Source organism: Medicago sativa, chromosome 1 (genome assembly GCF_051527215.1).
Source record: "Medicago sativa cultivar Bolivia chromosome 1, Bolivia_mono, whole genome shotgun sequence".
NCBI lineage: Eukaryota > Viridiplantae > Streptophyta > Magnoliopsida > Fabales > Fabaceae > Medicago > Medicago sativa.
In genome coordinates, this window is record NC_140749.1 from 77,651,536 (window position 1) to 77,664,164 (window position 12,629).

A 12,629-nucleotide genomic window follows, 5' to 3' on the forward strand; every position below is an offset into this window, starting at 1 on the left:
CTTGAGTTGCTGCTAGGCTTTCATTTGCTTCCTTTATAAAAGATTCAATATTGATGAAGGGCGTATGTGTAGCTGGATCATTCCCTTGCTTCATTAGCTTTTTTCGACAAAAATGCAAACCACTTGCTATTAAATTTATACAACTAAAACAAGTACTATAGTTACGATTGTTATCAAATTAGTTTAGACCTTTCACCTCGAACTGTCCATTTTTCTTAATAATTAAGCTTTGCTAAAATATTTTTAATAGGTTATGTTTCAATTTAACATATATTCTGTATTGGCCTGATTTCAATTTAAATGTGTCTGCAACTTCTTTCTCCAAGTTAGGCATGTAGAAGAAGATACAAAGTACACATATATCCAAAAAAATGTATCATTTTGACATGAAAGCATCTGAAATTGAAACAAAATTAAAACAGATCGAGTAGATCCTTTAAGATGCTGATGTTGTCCTTAAGAATTGGGTTTCTTGCCTTTGATATTTCAAGATTGTCCTCAGCTTCAGGCTATGTTTATTTCTGTTGCGAATTCCTCCATTGGTTATAGTGTTTGGTGTCTAATATGGTTTTGTTTACCTCTTGGTTTGGTTTGGTTCCTATGGTGAGTGTAATATGGTGTGAACTAAAGAAGACATAAAAGTAAAGTATAAAAGGATAAATTTTGTAAAAGTACCTCTACCGGTATTTTATAGGCAAACATTACCTCTACAAGCCAAAACAATGTGGCTTACAGAGTTTAGCATTGCTATGCTAATTAAGCTGACAGTGCTTGATTTTTATTGTTGCTAAGGTATGCAGTGTCCCACGTTTGATTTGATCCTCCCTCTTTCTCGGTGTTTCTCGTTTCCTCCATCAACACAGTGTCGTCTCCTCATAACGTGTTTCCGTGCTAATAATTTTTTTATTAACGCAGAAAAATTCAATAACTCGCATTCCAGATATATAGCCTTCATTCAGCTGAGGAGAAGTTGTCTGACCTTAGATTCGACTATTTGCCGATTCCAATTAATAAGTTCTTTGTTTTAGGTGTAAATAGATGATAAAGTAACATCCAATACAATTTTAATCAGGATCAGATTGGATTCAAACACCTTTAATATTTGGGGATTACTATAAGTATTTGTTCATTGAAAAGGTTTTTGGGTTTGTTGTTGTTAAGGAAACTGCAACAGACATGGTGTGCATGAGGTTTGTTAGCTTGAACGAGGAACAACATTTTTGGTTTTTTTGGAAGTGAAGGTTCACTTCATTGAACTCTGCAAAAACAATTTTAATCAGGATTACTGATAAGGGTTTGTTGATTGAAAAGGTTGTTGGGTTTGTTGTTGTTAAGGAAACTGCAACAGACATGGTGTGCATGAGGTTTGTGAGCTTGAACGAGGAACAACATTTTTGGTTTTTTTGGAAGTGAAGGTTCACTTCGTTGAACACTGCAAAAACAAAGGGCAATTCCGTCAAAATAAAGAAAAACTACGCTGCTCCATATAAATCTCATAACCCTGTTTATTCTCTCACCATTTCATTTTCTCTACCGGCTCTAGGGTTTCTGAGTAACTTCATTCAAGGTAAATTTCTTTCGCACAATTTAGGGTACGATTTAGTTTCTATTTGATGTGTTCTTATTAGATTAGATATTTTGTTCGTTTATTTTCTGTTTTTTCTTTTTGTTTCCGTATTCGATCATGATAATAATGTTTGTGTTTATGATAATTATGCTTAAGTTTCTGCTTTTCCTTTTGATTCGTTGGAGTTTTGTTTATGTGTCTGAATCGGTAGTTTTTAATCGGCAGTTTTTATCTGTTGAAACACTCAATTTTATTCTGTATTGTTGTGGTTCATTATGCAATTTTTGACTTGTCGGAATGTTGTGTTGTTGCTATATAAGTATTTTATTTTACTATTGAATGAATACTGGGATATATAGTAGTTATAATGTCGTTTTCTGTGTTGAATGGACAGATCTGTTTGTGATTTCAAGTTCAAGGACTAATGGGTGATGATGAAAAGGTTCATATTAACATCGCATTTCTTGGTCATGTCGACTCTGGGAAGTCAACCACTGCTGGTCATTTGATCTACAAGCTTGGCGGTATTAAAAAGGATGTCATCGAGAGATTTTAGAAAGAAGCTGCTGAGATGAACAAGCGCTCATTCAAGTATGCTTGGGTGCTTGACAAGCTCAAGGCTGAGCGTGAAAGAGGTGTCACAATTGATATTTCCATGTCCAAGTTTGAGACAACCAAATACCACTGCACTCTCATTGACGCCCCCGGACACAGAGATTTCATCAAGAACATGTTAACCGGCACGTCCCTAGCTGACTGTGCTGTTCTCATCATTGATTCCACAACTGGTAGTTTTGAGACTGGTATGGAGGGTCAGACCGGTGAACATGCTCTTCTTGCCTATGCTCTTGGCGTGAATCAAATGATCTGCTGCTGCAACAAGGTATTTATTTATATTTCCAGCCCCTTTAAAGTTGTATTTGTTTATTTTTATTTATAGTTCTTTTATATTAAGTACTAATTATCATCTATCTTGACAGATGGATGCAACTACACCCAAATACTCTAAGGGTAGGTATGAAGAAATTGTGAGGAATTTCTCCCCCTTTTTGAGGAAGGTTGGCTATAACCTATCTGACATTCCATTTGTTCCCATATCTGGTTTTGTTGGAGAAAACATCATTGAGCGCTCTACTAACCTTGACTGGTACAAAGGTCCCACCCTTTTTGAAGTTATCGACCAAATCAAAGAACCGAAGAGGCCATCAGATAAGCCTCTCCGATTACCAATCCAGTCTGTTTACATGATTGGAGGAATTGGAGTCGTGCCTGTTGGTCGTGTTATGACCGGTGTCTTGAAACCTGGAATGACGGTGACTTTTGCCCCAACTGGGGTGCAAACTGAAGTGAGGTCTGTGGAGATGCACCACGAAGGTCTCATCGAGGCCCTTCCTGGTGACATTGTGGGATTTAATGTTAAGAACATGTCTGTTAAGGATCTCAAGCGAGGCTATGTTGCCTCAAACTCCAACGATGATCCAGCCATGGAAGCCGTTAAATTTACTTCTCATGTTATTGTCATTAATCACCCTGATGGCAAAATTCCACTTGGCTATACACCTGTTGTTGACTGCCACACCTCCCACATTCCTGTCAGGTTCGATAGGTTTGTTAACAAACTTGACAGGCGTTGTAATTTTGTGCTTGAGCAGGAGCCCAAATTTTTGGAGAATGGTGATGGGGGGGTTGTTGAAATGATTCCAACCAAGCCCATGGTGGTAGAGCCTTATTCAAAATATCCTTCACTTGCCCGTTTTACAGTCAGAGACACGCGTCAAACTGTCGCTGTTGGAATCATCAAGGATGTGACGAAGAAAGCGAAGACGTATCAGGATGTGACCCTGAAGAATGGTGATTCTGGGGCTGTTGATATAATTCCCACCAAACCCATCGTGGTAGAAGCTCGCCATAACTATCATCTTCCACTCCCACGTTTTACTGCCAGAGGCATGCGTCAAACTGTGCCTCAAACTGTGCCCGTTGGATTTGTCAAGGATAGGTTGAAGAAAAGGAAGGAGGGTCAGGATGTGATCTTGAAGATTGGTGATGGGACGAAAGAGAAGGATCAGGATGCAGGAGGCAGTAAGTCAGCATCGAAGAAAAAGAAAGGGATTGAAGAAGTGAATTTTGCTGGATTATCTATCTAGGCAAGTCTATTGTCGTTATTACACAAAAAATGGACTTTGATCCAAAGTATGTCTATTTCTGGTCTAGTCTAGTAAACTTACTTCGCAGCTTTTGTTCCCAGAACTGACTTCTAGATCGACGGTGGCAGGACCGTTTCTTTTTTGTTTCTATGCTATGAATATTATGTCTAGTGTGAATACTTGGATTATGTAAGCAGCAAGAATATGGACCTGGTGATTATCTTTTGAATATTAACTATCCATCATTTTTGTAATTGTGCTTTCAATGGTTGTATTTACAAGTAACATTTTATTTTAAAAGAATATTCAAGCAAGCTAATCTCTTTTCATAACAAGACTAATTTTTGCTTTCTGTTCATTTAAGTTCTTGAAGTACAAATGCAAGGAAGCATGTGGAACTTTAAATTTTATCTTGAGAACAGTTTGGATGGTTCATTTGTTTAGTCCTGAATGTGAACTGATATTCTAAGCCAGTTACATTGTTTTCAAAATCGGTTTCAATTTTAAAACATGTTTAAAATTAGTTTAAATGGTTCTGAACTTGTTAAACCAGTTTAGAACTGAATTGAGACTTAATTAAGCAGCATGTGGAGTTTTAAATTTTAGCTTGAGCACGGTTTGATGGTTCATTTGTTTAGTTCTGAATATGAACTTCAGAATGCAGCATATGACAATAAAAAGTAGCACTATTTTCTGAGCCAGTTGTAAAACTGTTTTCAAAATCTGATTAAATTCTAAAACCTGTTTGAAATTTGTTTCAAACGATTGCTATAACTAGTTTAAAAATCGTGTGGTTTCTATTGTTGTTGGGGTATGTGGTGCCTCGCGTTTGACTTGATCTTCTCTCTTTCTCGGCATTTCTCGTTTCCTCTATTGACACATGTTTTTTTCTCCTCATAACGTGCTAATAGTTTTTTTATAAGCATAGAAAAATTCAATTAACTCGCATTCAGATGTATAGCCTTCATTCAGCTGAGGAGAACTTGCCTAACCTTAAATTCGACTATTTGCCGAATTCAACTAATAAGTTCGTTGTTTTTAGGTGTAAATAAAAGATAAAGTAACATTCAATACGATTTTATACGAATTTCAATATTTTTAATTGTATTACGATTTTAATCAGGATTAGATTGGATTTAAACACCTTTAATACTTAGGGAACACATAGGTTTAATCTTGAGCACATTAAAGTTTTGTTGAGTAATTGAGGAATACTACTTGATCTAAACTTGAGGGAAATCTGGTGAATTCCTTTAACATTGAAGTTTTTCACCCTTTTTCTTCGTTTAAAACTTGGAGCCATTGACTTTGAAAAGAAACTATCTTCCCTATCATCATCTACCTGGGATAGTTCTCATCTCTGAGAGAGTTTATCCATAACACAAATTTACATTTTGAGCTCAAATTTCACATACAATTGGAGAAAGTTATAAACATGATATCAATGTTAACGACATACATTGTTATGATAGTATCAATATTAGAATTGGACATTGGATATTATATACATGTATATAGATTCTTATTGCCAAAAAAACACTCGGTAGCTGGATTGCACAAATCTATGAAAGCAAAAATAAGTTTTCTCAACCAGCTTGGTGTTGAAGCCAGAGATCATACATAGTATAAGCGCAAAATAAGCTACAGTAGTAGACACTTTCACCTGAAAAAACTGAGCCTAATACAAAACTCATAAGAAACCTAGTATGTGCAAAATACAGTACAAATTTACATGACTATACATACATTCAAGCAATTAAGCAAATGTCTCAGATTTTTTAGTAGTATAATGAAGAGAAACATGTTTTTGAAAAGAAGCAATTGGAGAAACATGTTGAAAACTTTTAAGATTAGTTTGACAACCACCATGAGCAATCAAGACCAAAGCAACTTGCAAGTGTCCAGCTTCAGCAGCACAATGCAAAGGAGTGTAACCAGCATCATCAACACTATCAACCTCAGCACCATGTTCCAACAAAACCTTGACACTCTTTATTCTCCCTTTGAATGAAGCCCAATGTAGTGGGCTCCACCCATTCTGATCTTTACTATTCACTTCCGCCCCTTCCCCTAAACACTTCTTCAGCGCGTGTACGTCGTCCACACGCGCCGCTCGTAGAAGCGCGTCGCCCCAATGTAGTACACCAAACAAGCGCGTGTGACCACTCTCCGATGCTATTTCAAACGCTGTTTTACCGTTTATTTCTCTTGCGTATTTTACGTCGGAGTTTTGTAGTAAAAACTCAACCGCTTTTAAATGATTTTTCGACGCTGCATGATGAAGTGGTGTCCACCGTCGAGAATCAACGGCGTTAGCGTTTCCTCCGATTGAAACGAAAAACTCAATTATACTCACGTGACCTTCACTCGCTGCCACGTGAACTGGTGTCATCATTTCTCTGTTCACCGAATTCACATCCAATTCGTCGCTGAAAGATTCAAGCAAAAACTTTACAACATCGATTCTATCCATTGTTGCAGCTTGGTGCAAAACAAAATCCACTGAATCGTTGATTCTGCATCCATTAGCTGCAAGAAGCTTCAGAATATCGAGTTTCCCTGTTCTTATTGCAAACGGAATAAGCGATTTACCGTTTGAATCTCTAAAATTCACATCTCCACCGGCGGCGATAAGATCGGTGACGTATTCAACTTTCCCGCTTTCAACCGCGAGTTTCATCAAATTCGTGAGATTTAATTTTGTGCAAACCGATATAGCTTTCGTGAAAAGATTACGAGTTTCGTAATTTGAGATAACAAACTCAGCGACGGTGGGACCTACCAAAACGACGGTTATAACTGCATCACGGAAAACGTGGGGACCAGGTTTGTTAAAGAGACGACGGAGATCGTCTGTAGTGGCTTTACCGGTTGGTAACATGGAGGTTCGAACGGTGATGACGTCAGCAGGTTCAGACAAAGGTGGTTGATTAAGGTTTGTGAGATGAAGTGTGTATGTTGATGAAGAGAGTGGTGGGATTACTGATAAGGGTTTGTTGATTGAAAAGGTTGTTGGGTTTGTTGTTGTTAAGGAAACTGCAACAGACATGGTGTGCATGAGGTTTGTGAGCTTGAACGAGGAACAACATTTTTGGTTTTTCTGGAAGGGAAGGTTCACTTCGTTGAACTCTGTTTTCACCAACCTATCCATGGTGGTGATGGTTAATTTGATGATTAACACAAAGAGAGTGCTTAATTGTTATTGGTATCTTATGAGAAAGAAAGAAATTAAGATGCTCGTTGGAATGAGACTGTTTATTTTGCTTACTAATTGAATTATAATATCATTGTTATTTATTTTGATTTAATTTATTGTTGTTATTGTTGACTTATTGAGGTTTAGAAATTATTTATGAATTGATTATAGATGTTCGTTGGTTAGGGTGCGAATGTGACAGGGAAGGTGTGGGTGGGATGAAGACGGATATGAATAAGTTAGAGAAGACTCTGAATAAGACACTATTAGATTAGATGTTTTTCTTTTCATGCTAGCTAACTAATTGATATTGAATAGACAGGGTAAAATGGTGTGAATTTGAAACAATTCAACCAGCCATTTTTGTGGAACCAGTACATAGAAAATGATAAATGATATTTTGACAACCACTTTTTGATAACTTTTGGACAACTTTCTCTCTCATACTCACATGATATTGTTATCCTCTCTCTTCCTTTTTCTCTCTCCATTGTTTTTGACCAATAAGAAGTGAGAAAAACAAAGTTGTCGGATGTCAAAATATCATTACTCATAGAAAATATATACTTATTTTTAATTCATTCATTTTTGCAAAACGTTGGGTATAGAGGAGGGAATTGAAATTTACAAACTTCCTGCTCATTGGATTGTCATAGTGCAATTTTATATATTTTTTGTAATATCTGAAAGTGAAAACAGGGCATCTTGTGTGTATATACGTTTATATTCTGTTCCACACTGGTTTTGGCTGTATATGAATATGAGGACCATGTTTAATAGAAAATGCGGCAGTTGCGATTTCACATACCATTTTTTAGTTTTTGCTGTATATTATTAGGTCATATTCAGCAGCCATGAGTCACTTTATAAATTTATGACTAATGATACTTGTCTTCATCTTGGATTATTTGAGCCAAGTCAGCTAACAGTAATTGGAATTTGTTTCTTTTTTTGGGTGATTGCTTATGTAGTTGTAATTTTAGGTGATTTTCATTCTATTTCAATTTTCAACTTCTACAGCTTCTGCTCTATATGACATTATTTTATTTACCAAAATTAAGTCCCATGTCCAAGGTAACAATGTTCACTATATATCCAATGAAAAATGCTAGCAACACTCTCTTTTGAGCATTCTCTCTAACACTTACTCTTTTATTGGGTGAAATCAATGTATATCCCACCACTTTATGTGGGTTCCATTTCCAAAGTGTAGGTCCTACATTGATTTCACCCAATAAAAGAGTGAGTGCTAGTGAGAGTGTTCAAAAGAGAGTGTTGCTAGCACTACTCATTATCCAATATCCATTTTGGTGTCTTGGTTGGTCAGCTACATGCGAATTTTTTCATTAAAAACTATGCAAAAAGACGGGCACCTGTCTTTCCGTTTTTTTTATTGCGCTAACGTTTGAAAATTATGAACGGTATTTTTTTTTTATGAAATTTTGGTTTTGATTAAAAGTAAAAATATAAATGTTTGTTGTTTTTTTTTAATGACATGAACAACAATCTTTATTATATAAAAAGTTGTTTAAGAGTATAATTGGAATAATGAAAAAGTAAGTATAGATATACTCATAATTTGTTATATTTTTCAAACGATAAAGGAAAAAAAACAGATATACATATATTCATATCGTGTTTGTTACATTTGCTATAATATTTAAATTTATTTTTATCTATTTGTTAATTGTGTTATTTGTATTGAAAATTAAGGGTATTTTTGAAAAGAAAAATTCAACCCAAAAATACTAAAAGGAGTAGTTTTCTTTATATATAGGAATGATATAAATTTATCTAGAAGTGAGAACTTGATAAAAAAATTGGATGTCTTAGGGGATTATATTCTTATAGGTATATAGAAAAGCAACCAAATCAAGTTATGGGTAGTGAGAGAAACTCTAACTTCTCTCTAAACTTTCTTTCTCCTTCATTCATCGAGGATGGGTGGTTTTAGGTCATTTTTTGACCTAGAATCACCCCTCTACATCTTTTTTTTCCCCTTTTCTTTCAATTTAAATAAGTGGTTTTTACATATATCAAGTTTTTCCTTTTGTGTTTTTTTGTGATTTCGTCGTCTAAGTGCGGCGTTGTGTTGTTGGTCGTCTTGTGCGGCGTTTGATTTCGCGTCTTGTCGCGGTGTTCGTTTATTTCTTATTGAAAGATCGACATCAGTCAATTACAAATTCAACCAATGATTTGGGCGTCAACTTTGCAGATCCGGAAGCATGTGTATTTTGGTGACTTAGGTTTTATCATATAATATGTAGGCATTTTGTCATTGTATGCTATTAACTTGGGTGCTGTGAGTTTGTTCGCAGATTCACCCTTTACGTTTTTAGTGATGTTTGTGAAGGTGAGAAAAACACAAGAAGGGGGGTTGAATTGTGTTTTGAAAAATTCTTCGTTTCTCCTAAAAACTGAACACACTGATCAGAAGCTAGGTGAGACAGCTTCTGAAGTGATAATCAGAATCTAAATGCAGCGGAATAAAACAGAGAGAGAGAAGAAGAACGACACAAAGCAATTATACTGGTTCCTTCCACAATCCGGAAGTAGTCCAGTCCCCCTTGCACTTCCAAGGAGATTTCACTATGAGTAATATCTGATTACAAATGCTCAAGCACACAAGCAAGAGACTTCCTTTGCTCAAGCACACAAGCTAGAGACTTCCTTTGCTCAAGAACACAATCAAGAGACTTCCTGCTCAAGCACAACTGCAAGAGACTTCCTAACTAAACAAAATTACACAGAAAATTGTTTAAGGTTGAACACTTGATATACAATCAGAGGTGCTCACAATACAAATCAGATACAGACTCAATGAACTTAAGAATTTCTAAGATATGACTTTGAGACACAGAAATTCTAAGTGAATGCAGAACAATTTCAGCAGAGGTTTGGTACTTGTGAAAATCTTGTGAGTCTTTCGTTTTGCGTTCTTGCATTACCAATTCTCTAGGTCTTCACTCCTTTATATAGAGGTGTGAAAGAGACGTTATGAAATTGCCAGCACACCAAAGAGTCGTTAGTTGAAGCTTGATCTTTCACCAATGATCTTTTGCCTGATTTGGTTGTTGTCCTATGAAGAACCAATTTGAAATCCATTCCTTATCCAAAGGAACATATATGCAGGCGAGACCGTATTCTGGAGCTGTTTTCTTGTCTTGAAGCGTGGACACAAAACAGAGTAGTGGAGAACGTGGTTGTACAATTCGTACAAAGTACAATGTCAACGCTTTCGTCCAAAATGCAAGCACAAGCCTTCAAACATCTTTGAAATGACCGTTGCAAAATTCCACTAATCCTTTGTTTGTGTTTTCGAATCCAATGGACAGCTTTTGCATTGATAATTCTTCAATTCTTGAATCTTTTGCAAATCCAGTTGAGATTCAGCTTCTGGTGAAATAGCTTCTGATGAGGCAGCTTCTGATGATGCAGCTTCTGATGATATGACTTCTGCAGCTTCTGATGACGCAGCTTCTGATGATGTGGCTTCTGAACCTCTTGTCTTCAGAAACACTATTCTTCAGGAGCAGCTTTACTTCAGGAGCGCTATTTCTTCAGAAGCAGCTTGACTTCAGGAGCGCTTTGCCTTCAGCATCATCTAAGCTTCATTTTCTTTTGCTCTTTATTTGCTCATTCAGAACCAATGATGATGTGACTTTATAATTATGGTCCTGTACACTTGAACAAATATTAGCTAGTCCAATTTACAATTTTTAATACCTTGTTATCATCAAAACTCTTTAAGGTTCATTGTTAAACACATTTTGTTCCAACAATCTCCCCCTTTTTGATGATGACAAACAAAAGTATTTAAAATTGATCAATTGTTGTTAATCTAATTAACAAGTTGACTTTGGGGTTCTAAGGTTTGTAAGCTCAGAATCTGAGGTTTGTAAGCTCAAACTCCCCCTGAGTCTGATAGTCTTTAAGGTGAGGTTTGTAAGCTCCCCCTAAGTTCTATCCAGGTTAATTAAATTCATTTTTCGCACAATAAAAAATATCAGAGCTTAAAAACAAAATTGAATCATTGAAAGAATTAACTTATAGATAAGAAGAATGGTTCAATTAATTTTACTTGAATTTTGATACTCCTTCGTTCGTTCATAGCTTATACCAATAAGGTAAAAAAATGATAGAAGTTTTTCAAAAAATTTCAAATGCCATTAATGGGGCTCAGAGCCTTTAAATACTTGTCACATATACTCCCCCTTTTGTCATTATCAAAAAAATAAAAAAAACATAAAAGACAAAAAGAGAGTATACAAGAAATTAATCAGATCAAAAATATATGAACATGAATATCTAAAATATCAGAAGCAGCTAAACAGTCAGAATCAGTAAGCATTCAGAAGCAAAGAGAATTAAAACAGAATGGTTTCAGAAGCAAGGACTAGGAATTCAAAACAAACAACAAACAAAAAGAAAAACACAAGGGTGTGCAACTAAGTGTTGGTTTGATGTTGTTTCTTCATCTCCTCCATTTCTTCAATCTTCTTCTGCAACAGTTCTTCAAGCTGTTGTTGCCTCTGGAGAAGAGCCTGTTCCCTTTCCTTAGCTTCTTGCTGCTGTTGTGCCATCTGTTTCTTCAGAAGCTTACACAACCTTGCTTCTCTGGTCAAGTAATCCGTTTCTAAGAAGAAAGGCTGGTTTGCCAGGAGCAGTGTAGAACTTCTTACTCTAAGACTCTGATTCAGATTTTCCATTAACCTTCTGACTGATGCTTGCTTGACTCTGATGCATTTAGCCTTGATCTCTTCAATAAGCTCAGCTGCCCGGTTCTGAAGAGATGCCCAGGAGTCTTCATATGCACTTGTGAGATCAATTGTCCTTCGTTGATCCACAAGATTATGCAATCTACTAAGGATTGTCAGAAGCTCAGAATTAATATATCCAGATTCCAGGATGTTTGTGGGTGGTTGTTCAAGGATTTCAAGATCAAAATCACTGATTTCCAAATCTTGAAAAGGGTTAGGAATTGGAATGGTAAAGTGTGTTTGAGTGTTTGAAGATGAAGGCTGGTCAGAGGCAATGTGAGTGGTAGAGGTTGAGGCTTGAACATTGACTAGAGAGATGTCAACATCCATGGGAGTTGGTTATGGGGAGTGTTCAATTTCAGTTGGTGGTTGTTGTGGTGAAGTTGATGTTTGAGTGTTGAGTTGGGGGTCAATGGTAGCTGTTGGTGATTGTGGGGGTGTTGTGGGTTTATGTGGTTCAGGTGTTTGTTGATGGGGGTTTTCTGAAACAACGTTTTCAGAAGCAGCTGCTTCTGGAGTTGCTTCAGAGGCCTTTTCTGAAGTAGATTTGTCTATGGGTAACTCACCTGAGTAATGGAGAGCAAGATTGTCTAAGACAGAAGTGTCTTCTATTGGTTCAGGTACAGATGGTGAAGAAGGTGAAATGGGGATAGAGGTGACTGGAATCTGAATTACCTGATCTGCAGGGCCAGCTTCAGAAGTGATCTTCTGTGGATCAGCAGCTTGAGGAACTACTTCTGAAGTTCCCTCTTCTGGAGCATTTTCAAAAATGAGCATCATATCGTCTTCCTCATTGTCTTCAGTGGGCTTACCAGCAATGGCTCTTACTTCAGCCAATTTATCTTTGTAGAACCTATCACAGTCTTCCAATCCCAAAGCCTTGAGCTTTTCATCTCTTTGATGAGTGTATTGTGCTTTTAGATCCTTTTTGTCTGCAATAAGTTCAGAAGCACGTTCAT

General features: G+C 36.5%; 2 protein-coding genes across 2 annotated transcripts; one reads left to right on the forward strand and one right to left on the reverse strand.

Annotated features, from left to right (window-relative positions):
• The first annotated feature begins 1,432 nt into the window (after positions 1 to 1,432).
• Positions 1,433 to 3,949, forward strand: LOC146957682 (elongation factor 1-alpha-like). Its single transcript, XM_085738130.1, has 3 exons — positions 1,433 to 1,567; positions 1,962 to 2,450; positions 2,548 to 3,949. The coding sequence occupies exons 2-3, from the start codon at positions 2,139 to 2,141 to the stop codon at positions 3,712 to 3,714; spliced, it is 1,479 nt and encodes a 492-aa protein (XP_085594256.1). The 5' UTR covers positions 1,433 to 1,567; positions 1,962 to 2,138; the 3' UTR covers positions 3,715 to 3,949.
• Positions 3,950 to 5,279: 1,330 nt separating this feature from the next.
• LOC146957683 (protein VAPYRIN-LIKE) lies at positions 5,280 to 7,291 on the reverse strand. The gene has a single exon (XM_085738140.1). The coding sequence runs from the start codon at positions 6,863 to 6,865 to the stop codon at positions 5,471 to 5,473; it is 1,395 nt and encodes a 464-aa protein (XP_085594266.1). The 5' UTR covers positions 6,866 to 7,291; the 3' UTR covers positions 5,280 to 5,470.
• Between the last annotated feature and the right edge of the window lie 5,338 nt (positions 7,292 to 12,629).

Excerpts from the sequence above, each read along its gene's own strand:
- LOC146957682 (XM_085738130.1), top strand. The coding sequence starts at position 2,139 with ATGAACAAGCGCTCATTCAAGTATGCTTGGGTGCTTGACAAGCTCAAG. Across the intron at positions 2,451-2,547 it reads TGATCTGCTGCTGCAACAAG|ATGGATGCAACTACACCCAA; the intron begins GTATTTATTTAT and ends CTATCTTGACAG.
- LOC146957683 (XM_085738140.1), bottom strand. The coding sequence starts at position 6,865 with ATGGATAGGTTGGTGAAAACAGAGTTCAACGAAGTGAACCTTCCCTTC.